Consider the following 12,572-nt stretch of genomic DNA (forward strand, 5'->3'; position numbering starts at 1 on the left):
TGAAGGGCCAGCATGGTGGCTCACACCTGTAATCTCAACAATTTGGGAGGCCGAGACTGGCAGATCACCTGAGGTCAGGAGTTCAAGACCAGCCTGGCCACCATGGTGAGACCCCCATCTCTACTAAAAATACAAAAATTAGCCGGACGTGGTGGCGGGTGCCTGTAATCCCAGCTACTCAGGAGGCTGAGGCAGGAGAATCACCTGAACCTGGGAGGCAGAGGTTGCAGTGAACCAAGATCGTGCACTCCAGCCTGGTCAATAAGAGTGAAACTCCGTCTCAAAAAAAAAAAAAAAAAAGAACCAGTGAAGGGAAATGTTGAGTAAACCACCATTATCTATTTAATCGAGGAGGTTGTGGGTATCTCACTTTGGCTACAGATATGGCTGGCAGATCAGCATCAGTTGCCGCCTCTTGGCCACAAGACTGAGGGGCAATTGGAAATGATGCATGTTCTAAAGCCATGGTCTTCTAACTCTTGCTCATGTAACTCTTTTGTCTTTTTTTTTTTTTCCTTTTTGTGGAGAAGGAAGTCTCACTATATTGCCTGAGCAGGTCTCGAACTCCTGGGCTGAAGCTATTCTCCCGCCTCCGCCTCCCTAAGAGCTGGGATGACAGGCGTGAGCCACCGCACCCGGCTCTCACCTCATTTTTAAAGAAGTTTCTAGAACTACGTACCCTTCCACATATTTTCAGCTAATATTAAAATGTTCTTATCCCGAGTTTGAATCGTTGCCAAGGATGGGACTTCCAGCATTGTTGTGTATTTTTTTAACTGTATTTTCATCCAAACTCTTGGAGCTACAGGGTCGAGTTTATTCAGTTTACGGGGAATGTCTGCAGTAGAATCCAAGTCATAATGCCCGTCCTCTTTTGCCAAAGCAATTAGACAATCAAATTGATTATAAGAAAAATGTTGCCCGGTGCGGTGCCTCACGCCTATAATCCCAGCACTCTGGGAGGCTAACATGGGCGGATCACCTGAGGTCGGGAATTTGAGACCGGCCTGGCCAACATGGTGGTACATGCCTGTAATCCCAGCTACTCGGGAGGCTGAGGCAGGAGAATTGCTTGAACCTGGGAGGCTGCAGTGAGCCGAGATCGTGCCACTGCGCTCCAGCCTGGGCAACAAGAACGAAACTCCGTCTCAAAAAAAAACAAGAAAAATGTTGGCTTCATTTTTTTCATTGAAACAAATGTGTTGACATGCATCCCTGAGACCATTATCTCACTTTGAATTCTAATTTGTAGATAAATAGTAGACATTGCACACAGGGACAGCTAGATAAGGCTTGGCTCCTTGCCTGGGCTGTGGCCTAGGGCACATCTCCCCAGCACATTTCTCCTGATGCCAAGGTCCCCCCAGCAGAAGCCGAACATCCACGTGGGGGCCTCTGTGTGATGCCCCGGAGGTTTTTATACCCAGGAACAGCACATCCAGGATGTGGAGAGGAGTCCCTCTCTGCTTACTACGGTAGCCAGGGAATTGTACAACGGAAGGAGAGGAAGGAGAACCACAGGCCGACCACAGGCTCCCCGGCAGGCAGATCATTTTAGGAAAAAAACATACAGGCTTGAGGATCTAGAAAAAAATCAGTCTCTCAAAACTCTGTGTTCATGTAGCCCCTGGAAAGTTACTGTGTATCCCCAGAGATCCCTGTACCCCAGTTTGAGAGTCATGTTCTAAAGCCCTGAGATGATGGACTGTGAGGAGGACCCTCGGTGCCTACTGATTACAGGCTGGGTGTGTGCACAGGTGTATCACGTGTTGTGACCACATGTGTGCCCACGTGAGTGTGTGGATATGCACATGTGTGAGTGTGTGTCACCATCCAGGCAACCACAAGGCAAAAGCTAATCCCTCATGACCCCAACCGCTCTGATGTTGTGATGGGACGTGTGGCTGCTCCCTGCTGCTGGGTGTTAGGCGCTCTGTGGGCCCAGAGTCCATCTGAGCCCATGCGGGGCGATGTGTCTGTGTCTGTGTCTGTCTGTTTGACTTCGTGTGTCCCAGTAGTCAGATTTTTCAGGTCTATGAGAGGAAAGCGCACATCAGGATTTCTCAAACACCAGCAAGCCTCTGGTGCACAGCTGAGCCTCAGCAATATGAAGGGAAGGAATGACTAGCTCCATAACCGGGAGCTGAGGCTTGGGGGCCTCTCCCAGCCCCACCTCCCTTTGCTCTCCTGCAGCACCCTACACTCAAACTACCACGGCTGCTCCAGCCTGGGCTCTCTCCCACTCCTGCCTAGACTGTCCCTCAGGCCCACGCCACACCCACCCTCTGTGCCAGGGGACCCAGTGGGGCTGGAGCTGGGCACAGAACATGACCCACAGAAAGAGCCCACCCCAGCAGGAACCCAGGACCCCAGTTCCAGAGCCAGGGCTCCTCCTTACCAGTCTGAAGCAAACCAGCATGGGTGTCACTGATCTGAAAAACCTCCTGTACATCCAGCAGCACTCCTGTGGACAGAGGGACAGTGCTCAGGAAATGGGAAGTAACACTCCTGGACTCCAAAGGCAGCTGCTCCAGGTTTGACACAGGGCCACAGCACAGCAGAAGGCATGGCACCAAAGCCCACTGTTCTCTCCCCCCGCTCTCCCACACGTGCACAACCACACACACAACAGCAGACACACAGAGAAACGTGTGCATTTCAAACACTCAAAGAAACAAGCATCCCTTGACCGGGCATGGTGGCTCATGCTTGTAATCCCAGCACTTTGGAAGGCCAAGGTGGGCAGATTACCTGAGGTCAGGAGTTCGAGACCAGCCATGGTCAACATGGTGAAATCTCGTCTCTACTAAAAATACAGAAAATTAGACAGACGTGGTGGTGGGTGCCTGTAATCCCAGCTACTTGGGAGGCTGAGGCAGGAGAATCGCTTGAGCCCGGGAGGCGGAGGTTGCCGTGAGCCGAGATCGTGCCATTGCACTCCAGCCTGGGCAACAAGAGTGAAACTCCATCAGAAAGAAAGAAAAGGAAGGGAGGAAGGAAGGAAGGGAGGGAGGGAGGGAGGGAGGGAAGAAAAGAAAGAAAGAAAGAGAGAGAGAGAGAGAGAGAGAGAAAGGGAGGGAGGGAGGGAGGGAGGGAGGGAAGGAAGGAAGGAAGGAAGGAAGGAAGGAAGGAAGGAAGGAGGAAGGAAAGAAAGAACGAAAGGAAGAAAAGAAAGAAAGAAGCATCCCAAAGGCACAGACATTCACATACACACATCGACATACAAGCACGCAGCCACACAGCTCCTTCCCTCCTCTTCATGTGGGAACACAGATATAAATAGATACAAACAGGCATTTCCAGAGAAAAACACCTGCAGAGGCACAAATATACACACACACACACAGGAACGCACACTCAGACATGTACACCCAGCAAACACACCTGCAGAGGCACAAATACACACACACACAGGAACGCACACTCACAGACATGTACACCCAGCCTCATACACACAGACACACAGACACATGTGCAGTGAGATGTACCCATAAAGAGACACCCAGATACCCACCTGCGTATGCACAGGCTCAGGGCTGCCATCCACACTGCGGTCAGAGGGGCACAGCTCCCTGTTGCTGTGCAGTGCACAGCCCTTTACTTAGGCTGCTGTGTAAACAGAAGTCCCTAGAGCTGTGCAGCACAGTGGCCGTGCTCGTGCAAACACCGGACATGCATAGATGAACATGCACATACAAAGACGAACGTGTCCTGGCTTGCACGCATGCGCACACACAAGCATGTTCTTCCAGAGGCACAGCAGTGGGCGCCCAGCCTAACGCAGAGAGAGAACGTGGGTCTCCCAGACACCAGGGTCTGTTTCCTGATAGCCTCTTGGTGGTGTCTCAGAAAGGGTCCGGGTCTGCAGCACCTGCTCAAGTGAGCCATGCGGCTCTGGCCCTGTCGTTACTATGAAGAGCAACAATCATCACTTTCATGAATCAGGAGGTGACAGAGCCAGGCCCTGAGCTGTCCACTTGCAGCTGTCATCCTAAAAGGAGGGGACTGTCATTGCCCCCATTCTACACAGGAAACAGAGGCTCTAGCAGGCCAAGGTTGCCCGTCTGAAGCTGGGGGAGCTGGGGCTCAAATCTCAGCCAGAGGCAGCCTGTCCGCACACCCAGAACCACAGAAGGGGGGCAGAAACCCCCAGGTGGGTCCCCGCAGAAACACCCACGTCAAGAAAGTCCTGCGTGCGCACCTCCAAGACCTGCCCCATGCACATAAAGATCAAGGAATCAGAGGAGCAAAGCAAGAAATCTTTGTTTAGAGCAGGGCACGGTGGCTCACGCCTGTAATCCCAGCACGTTGGGAGGCCGAGGCTGGAAGATCACGAGGTCAGGAGATCGAGACCATCATGGCTAACATGGTGAAACCCCGTCTCTACTAAAAATACTCTACTAAATAATCTACTAAAATACTCTAAAAATACTCTACTAAAAATATTTTGGAGACTCTGTCTCCAAAAATTAAAAAAAGAAATAAATCTTTGTTTAGAGGGCCGGGCGCGGTGGCTCAAGCCTGTAATCCCAGCACTTTGGGAGGCCGAGACGGGCGGATCACGAGGTCAAGAGATCGAGACCATCCTGGCTAACACGGTGAAACCCTGTCTCTACTAAAAAATACAAAAAACTAGCCGGGCGAGGTGGCGGGCGCCTGTAGTCCCAGCTACTCCGGAGGCTGAGGCAGGAGAATGGCGGGAACCCGGGAGGTGGAGCTTGCAGTGAGCTGAGATCCGGCCACTGCACTCCAGCCTGGGTGACAGAGCGAGACTCTGTCTCAAAAAAAAAAAAAAAAAAAAAATCTTTGTTTAGACATTTAATTTGCCCCAGTTGCCACCGTAACCTGGCGTACAAACCGGCATGTCCTTTTCCCCCTTTAATATTTTATTTGTTGTTGTTTGAGTTTTATTGCTTGTTTTTGTTTGTTTTTGTTTTTGTTTTTTTTTGAGACGGAGTCTCACTCTTTTATCCAGGCTGAAGTGCAGTGATGCAATCTCGGCTCACTGCAACCTCCACTTCCTGGGTTCAGGCGATCCTCCTGCCTCAGTCTCCCAAGTAGCTGGGATTACAGGCGTCTGCCACCACGCCTGGCTAATTTTTGTATTTTTAGTAGAGACGGGGTTTCACCATGTTGGCCAGGCTGGTCTCGAACTCCTGACCTCTGGTGATCCACCCGCCTTGGCCTCCCAGAGTGCTGGGATTACAGGTGTGAGCCACTGTGCCCGGCCTGTTGTTTTTTTGAGATGGAGTCTCGCTGTGTCGCCCAGGGTGGAGTACAATGGCACAGTCTCGGCTAATTCCAACCTCTGCCTCCTGGGTTCAAGTGATTCTCCTGCCTCAGCCTCCCAAGTAGCTGGGATTACAGGCACACGCCACCATGCCCGGCTAATTTTTGTATTTTTAGTAGAGACAGGGTTTCACCATGTTGGCCAGGCTGGTCTCAAACTCCTGACCTCAGGTGATCCACCTGCCTCGGCCTCACAAAGTCCCCTTTTATTATTATTATTTTTTTTTTGAGACGGAGTCTTGCTCTGTCGCCCAGGCTGGAGTGCAGTGGCCGGATCTCAGCTCACTGCAAGCTCCGCCTCCCGGGTTCACGCCATTCTCCTGCCTCAGCCTCCCGAGTAGCTGGGACTACAGGCGCCCGCCACCTCGCCCGGCTAGTTTTTTTGTATTTTTTAGTAGAGACGGGGTTTCACCGTGTTAGCCAGGATGGTCTCGATCTCCTGACCTTGTGATCCACCCGTCTCGGCCTCCCAAAGTGCTGGGATTACAGGCTTGAGCCACTGCACCCGGCCAGTCCCCTTTTATTATTTTAAATACACAAAGAAAACAGTCTTTGGAAAGAAAAAAAGTAGACAACACAGGTAAGCAAAATAAATAGCTAAACAAAAATGCTCTAAATTGTACCCATCTTCCATTTTCAGGAATGAGGACTCACCCCCTTGTTTTATCTCCTCCTGGGCTCCTCCCAGCCCCATGGTGCTCTAGGGATGACCCAGGGCCAAGTGTGTACCCAGCCTTGCTTTTACCTGTAACGTACCACCCTGGCCCCATAAGAGCTGTTTCCTGCAAGAACATTTTAGCTGTTTATCCCCACCAGTTCCCAGACGCTCCGCATGGTTTCACTTCTCTAGGTCTCTACCCCCACAGTAATCACAGCCCACTTTTTTGCACATACAGAGGAAGGGCTAATGGGGAAGGGACCGAGGCAGGCAAGACTCAGGGTCTTAGGGCCCAGCCAGGGGCCTCCAGGGCTAGCGGCAGAGATAGCAGGTCCCCAGGCTCCTGGGTTCTGGGAGCTCTGCACTGGTGATTCCTGGCTCTCATCTGCCTCTTGCTTCTTCCCGCCTTTGTGTGCCCTTGGCCCACACTCCGACTCAGGCCTCCTCAGCTTTGGCCTGATCCACTACAGCAGCCTCTGAACTGACTCCCTGGATCATTTTGCCTCCATCAGGGCCTCAAATCCAATTATATGGCTCCCCATTGCCCAAGGTAGAAAGTCCAAGCTCCCAGTCTGGCACCCAAGAAGCTCTGATCTCACCCCATACGCCCCTTCGGGGTTGTTTGTTTGTTTAGTATATTTTGTTTTGCTTTTTGTCTTTAGGGGTTTAAGATAAGATCTTGCTCTGTCACTCAGGCTAGAGTGCAGTGGTACGATCACTGCTCACTGCAGCCTCAAGCAATCCTCCTGCTTCAGCCTCAAGTAATCCTCCTGTTTCAGCCTCAAGCAATCCTCCTGTTTCAGCCTCAAGCAATCCTCCTGTTTCAGCCTCAAGCAATCCTCCTGCTTCAGCCTCAAGCAATCCTCCTGCTTCAGCCTCAAGCAATCCTCCTGTTTCAGCCTCAAGCAATCCTCCTGTTTCAGCCTCAAGCAATCCTCCTGCTTCAGCCTCAAGTAATCCTCCTGCTTCAGCCTCAAGTAATCCTCCTGTTTCAGCCTCAAGCAATCCTCCTGTTTCAGCCTCAAGCAATCCTCCTGCTTCAGCCTCAAGCAATCCTCCTGCTTCAGCCTCAAGCAATCCTCCTGTTTCAGCCTCCCAAAAGGCTGAAGACATCACTGTCTTCAGCTGTCACTGTCCCTAGCTAACTTTTTTAATTTTTTGTAGAGACAAGGCTTTTCTCTGTTGCCCAGGGTGGTCTCGAACTCCTGACTTCAAGTGAGGAGGAGAAGCTTCTGACCTCTGAGCTCCTCAAAGACAATGACCAGGTCTGGGGATGGCTCTGCAGCCCCTAGAGTTTCATGATTCCACAGCCACTCTCTGGCGTGCTGAGCTGGTAACGGACAGATCAATGGCCAGGTCTCAGAGAGGACTAGCAGCTGCAGGCACCCTCCTGAGCTCCCAGCTTGGCCTGTGCCTCTCCCTTGTCTGGCCGCACCTCTCTGCCTCGCAGGACTGCCATCAACCAGCCTCTATCTCTGCCCCATGAGACGGTCGTTCCTGAGTTCAGGAACTACAAGTCCAATTTCCTCCCTGGGTCCCCAGGAGCCACCAGGGGTCCTACCCACAGTTAGTGCTCAGTCAGTCTTGAATGAATAAGTGAGTGAATGAATGAATGGATGAATGAATGACAAGAAGAGCAAGTGGAGCCTCAATCAGTTGTTGTTATTGTTGTTGTTGTTTGAAATGGAGTCTCACTCTGTCGCCCAGGCTGGAGTGCAACAACGCGATCTCAGCTCACTACAACTTCCACCTCCCTGGTTCAAGCGACTCTCCTGCCTCAGCCTCCCAAGTAGCTGTGATTACAGGCACCCGCCACCACACCTGGCTAATTTTTGTGTTTTTAGTAGAGACAAGGTTTCACCATGTCGGCCAGGCTGGTCTCAAACTCCTAACCTCAGGTGATCCACCCACCTCAGCCTCCCAAAGTGCTGGGATTACAGGTGTGAGCCACCGTGCCCAGTCCCCAATCAGTCTTGAATGAATGAATGAGTGAGTGAGTGAGTGAGTGAATGAGTGACAGAAGACAGAAGCAGGCTGAGCCCTGAGGCCTGCAAGAAGGAGGGCAGAATGTGCAGGCGAGCAGCCTGTTGTCCTAGAAACGCAGCCAGCAGGAGCTATTCTTGCCTGGGCCAGGCTACCCTGTCCTCCACCCAGAATCTCGCGGTCTCTGCCTGGAAGTCCTCCCTGCCATCCTCACCAACCCACCCCTCATTACGCCTCTGGCTCCACCCCCACTGTGCCCTCTCTTAATTTAAAAATATATATATATATATATTTTTTTTGAGACAGAGTCTTGCTCTGTCGCCCAGACTGGAGTGCAATGGTGGAATCTTGGCTCGCTGCAACATCCACCTCCCGGGTTCAATCAATTCTCTACCTCAGCCTCTGCAGTAGCTGAGATTACAGGCGCCCGCTACCACGCTCGGCTAATTTTTATAGTTTTAGTAGAGACGGGGTTTCACCACGTTGCCCAGGCTGGTCACGAACTCACTTCAAGTGATCTGCCCGCTTTGGCCTCCCACAGTGCTGGGATTACAGGCGTGAGCCACTGTACCCAGCCCTAAAATAGTTTTAATTTTTTAAATAGAGACAGAGTCTTGGCCGGGCGTGGTGGCTCAAGCCTGTAATCCCAGCACTTTCGGAGGCCGAGGCAGGCGGATCACGAGGTCAGGAGATCAAGATCATCCTGGCTAACACGGTGAAATCCCGTCTCTACTAAAAATACAAAAAATTCTCCAGGCGAGGTGGCAGACGCCTGTAGTCCCAGCTACTCGGAGGCTAAGGCAGAGAATGGCGTGAACCCGGGAGGCAGAGCTTGCAGTGAGCCGAGATCGCGCCACGGCACTCCAGCCTGGGTGACACAGCGAGACTCTGTCTCAAAAAAAAAAAACAAAAAACAAAAAAACCCCCATCTCTACTAAAAATACAAAAACTAGCCTAGCATGGTGGTGTGCGCCTGTAGTCCCAGCTACTCGGGAGGCTGAGAGAGGAATCGCTTGAACCCGGGAGGCAGAGGTTGCAGTGAGCCAAGATCGCGCCACTGCACTCCAACCTGGGTGACAGAGCAAGACTCCATCTGGAGAAAAAAAAAAAAAAAAAAAAAAAGGCCAGGTGCAGTGGCTCACGCCTGTAATCCCAGCACTTTGGGAGGCCGAGGCAGGTGGATTACCCGATGTCAGGAGTTCAAGACCAGCCTGACCAACATGGTAAAACCCTGTCTCTACTCCTCTATTAAAAATACAAAAATTAACTAGACGTGGTGGTGCATGCCTGTAATCCCAGCGACTCAGGAGGCTGAGGCAGGAGAATCACTTGAACCCGGGAGACAAAGGTTGCAATGAGCTGAGATTGCGCCACTGTACTCCAGCCTGGATGACACAGCGAGACTCTGTCTGAAAAAAAAAAAAAAGATAGAGACAGAGCCTCACTATGTTGACTAGGTTGGTCTCAAACTCCTAGGCTCAAGCAATCTTTCTGCCTCAGCCTCCCAAAGTGCTGGAATTACAAGTGGAAGCCACCATGCCCAGCCTGTGCCCCCTCTTTAACTGAGGCTGGATTGGGAATGTCAGTTGGTCCTCCCCGATTCGGGCAGACCTGAAAACCACCTCTAGAGGGGAGAACACCAGAGACAGGGCCAGGAACAGAAAGATGGGTGATGGCTGGAAGGCCACCGTGGATCTGCTGCCCCGGCTGGCAGGCAGAGCAGCAGGCGCTGCCCAGGGTGGCCGGCCCCTCCTCACCTGCGATGATGAACCAGTTCATGTAGTTCAGAAGGTTGATGTAGCAGAGCACGGCAGCAGCCACGTAGGCCCTCCACTGGGGCAGGCTCCAGGGGGCGGGCGTGATGGGAGGGGGACACTGCCTGCCTGGCCCTGGGGACTGGCCCTGCGGCCCTCCTGGCCCAGGCTCAGGGTACTCCACGGACATGCCCCCAGCCATGCCAGCCTGCAGCTCCTGGCCTGAGACCGGCGCCAGATCGAAGCAACATCAGTTCAGCACCAAGTCACTTCCTGTGGGCTCTCAGGCTCCAAACCTCAAAGCAGCTGCCTTAACTGTTGGGCATCTTATCGCAGGTTCCTCCTGAGCCCACGGCAGTCTCACCAGTGCGATTTCCCCATCATCAGCCTCTGAGACCTGCTACGGAGGAGAAGGGCTCCTGGCACCCCTACCCTGGGGGACTGGACAACTCTGGGGTCCCCTCGATCCAGCCGGCAGCTTCAGCGGCTGCAGTGAGGAGACAAAGCTTTCAGGACAGGAAGTGAGACGAACCTCCCAGAGGGCTGCTCACTGTGAGATGGTCTGGCTGCCCATACGGGACTGTGAACCAATGCCCTGAAGCTGGGGCAAAGGAGGAAGGCTAGGTGTTGGCCAAGACAGCAGCATTGCACTTGACTGCCAGGCAAGGCGAGCACCCACCCAGGATCTAAGGTCCTTCCCGGAGAAACAAACGTAGCAGAGGAGGCTGCCTACAAGAAGACAGTCTATGAGCAGAATTCATCAGTGGGGGCTGGGAAGTCCTCAGTGAGGGGCAGGGCGTCGGCATGATCACAAAGCATCTCCTGATAGATTGCTTGTTAGTAACAAGAGGAAAAAGAGTAACTATACAGTAGAGGAATCAGACATCTTGACCGAGGGGTTAAAATAAATCACCTGTGAGAGGCAGGCGGGTGTCGTGTGCCTCCAGATGTGAGGGTCTTCGCACGCCACAGCATCATCTATGCAGCCTTCCAGCCAGGAAGGCACAACTGGAATCTCATCATGAGAAGACATCAGCTGGGCCCGGCGGCTCACACCTGTAATCCTAACACTGGGAGGCCAAGGCAGGAGGATCATCCGAGCCCAGAAGTTTGTGACCAGCCTGGGCAATATGGCTAAACCCCATTGCTACAAAAATACCAAAAAAAATAAATAAATAATTAAAAAAAAAAAAGCCGGGTGTGGTGGTGTGCATCTACGGTCCCAGTTACTTGGGAGGCTGCGGCAGGAATATTGCCTTAGCCTGGGAAGTGGGGGCTGCAGTGAGCCATGTTCACGCCACTGCACTCCAGGCTGGGTGACAAAGCAAGACCCTGTCTCAAAAACAATTTTTTTTAAATTTTCAAAATGAAAAAACATCAGACGAGCCCAAATTGAGAAACACTATTTATTTAAAGGGACTGTATATTCGAAAACGTCAGAGTCACGAAAGACTAAGAAAGACTGAGGGAGCCCGGCACGGTGGCTCATGCCTGTTATCCCAGCACTTTGGGAAGCCGAGGCAGGTGGATCACCTGAGGTCGGGAGTTCGAGACCAGCCTGACCAACGTGGAGAAACCCCATCTCTACTAAAAATACAAAATTAACTGTGCGTAGTGTTGCCTGCCTGTAATCCCAGCTACTTGGGAGGCTGAGGCAGGAGAATCACTCGAACCCAGTCGGCGGAGGTTGTGGTGAGCCAAGATTGTGCCATTACACTCCAGCCTGGTCAATAAGAGCAAAACTCTGTCCAAAAAAAAAGAAGGAAGGAAGGAAGGAAGGAAGGAAGGAAGGAAGGAAGGAAGGAAGGAAGGAAAATACTGAGGGACTGTTTTGGATTGAAGGAGACAAAAGACACAAGACAGTAAGACAATTAAGGGTAGCACAGGATCCCAGCCTCGCTCCTGTACTGGATCAATTGATAAAATTGGGTCAGGAAAACAGCATATGAGCATCTGCGAACTACAGGTATGTAAGTAAATAAGTCAATATCCTTATCTGAAGTATCCAGGGGCACAGGGCCATGATGTATGCCACTCATTCTCAAACGGTTCAGGAAGAAATATTAGACATGTAGAGTAAGAAAGCAAATGGGGCAAATATTAATAATAGATGAATCCGGGTAAAGATTATAAGGGTTTCTTTGTACTATATGATAAACTTTCTATAAGTTATAAATGATGTCTAAACAAAAAGTTAAAGCATAAAATGACAAAACCAATTTAAAAATGAGTGAAGAACCAGGCATAGTGGCATGCATGGACTTGTAGTCTCAGCTACTCTGGAGGCTGAGGTGGGAGGATCACTTGAGCCTGGGAGGTTGAGGCCGCAGTGAGCTATGATCGTGCCACTGCACTCCAGCTTGGACAACACAGCAAGACTCCACCACTGGAAAAAAAAAAAAAAATCGGGAACAAAAATGGGGCAAGGAGTTGAATAGACATTTATCTGAAGATATACAGATGACCAACAAGCACATAAAAAGATGTTCAGGCCAGGCACAGTAGCTCATGCCTATAATCCCAGCACTTTAGGAGGCTCGGGTGGGCGGATCACAAGGTCAGGAGTTCGAGACCAGCCTGGCCAACATAGTGACACTCCATGGCCAGGCGCAGTGGCTCACACCTGTAATCCCAGCACTTTGGGAGGCCGAGGCCAGCAGATCACAAGGTCACGAGATCGAGACCATCCTGGCAAATACAGTGAAACCCCGTTTCTACTAAAAACACAAAAAATTACCCGAGCGTGGTGGTGGGCACCTGTAGTCCCAGCTACTTGAGAGGCTGAGGCAGGAGAATGGTGTGAACCCAGGAGGCGGAGGTTGCAGTGAGCCGAGATCGCGCCACTGCACTCCAGCCTGGGCAACAGAGCCAGACTTTGCCTCAAAAAA

The 12,572-nt window shown here is 51.6% G+C and overlaps 1 protein-coding gene across 5 annotated transcripts in view; it reads right to left on the reverse strand.

Moving 5' to 3' along the window:
* Positions 1-10,218, reverse strand: part of SPNS3 (sphingolipid transporter 3 (putative)) — a 58,266-nt gene extending 48,048 nt beyond the window's left edge. For 3 of the 5 annotated variants that reach the window (XM_033185032.1, XM_033185033.1, XM_033185030.1), the window contains exons 1-2: positions 9,688-10,215; positions 2,399-2,464 (exon numbers count right to left, since the gene is read on the reverse strand). In XM_033185032.1, coding sequence (XP_033040923.1) covers positions 2,399-2,464; positions 9,688-9,886 — 265 coding nt within the window. In that variant the 5' untranslated portion in view covers positions 9,887-10,215. Of the gene's footprint in view, positions 1-2,398; positions 2,465-9,687 lie in introns of all 5 variants that reach the window. The other 2 variants (XM_033185034.1, XM_033185031.1) reach the window with 2 other exon arrangements.
* Between the last annotated feature and the right edge of the window lie 2,354 nt (positions 10,219-12,572).

This window comes from Trachypithecus francoisi, unplaced genomic scaffold (assembly GCF_009764315.1).
Source record: "Trachypithecus francoisi isolate TF-2019V2 unplaced genomic scaffold, Tfra_2.0 Lachesis_group20, whole genome shotgun sequence".
Taxonomy (NCBI): Eukaryota; Metazoa; Chordata; class Mammalia; order Primates; family Cercopithecidae; genus Trachypithecus; species Trachypithecus francoisi.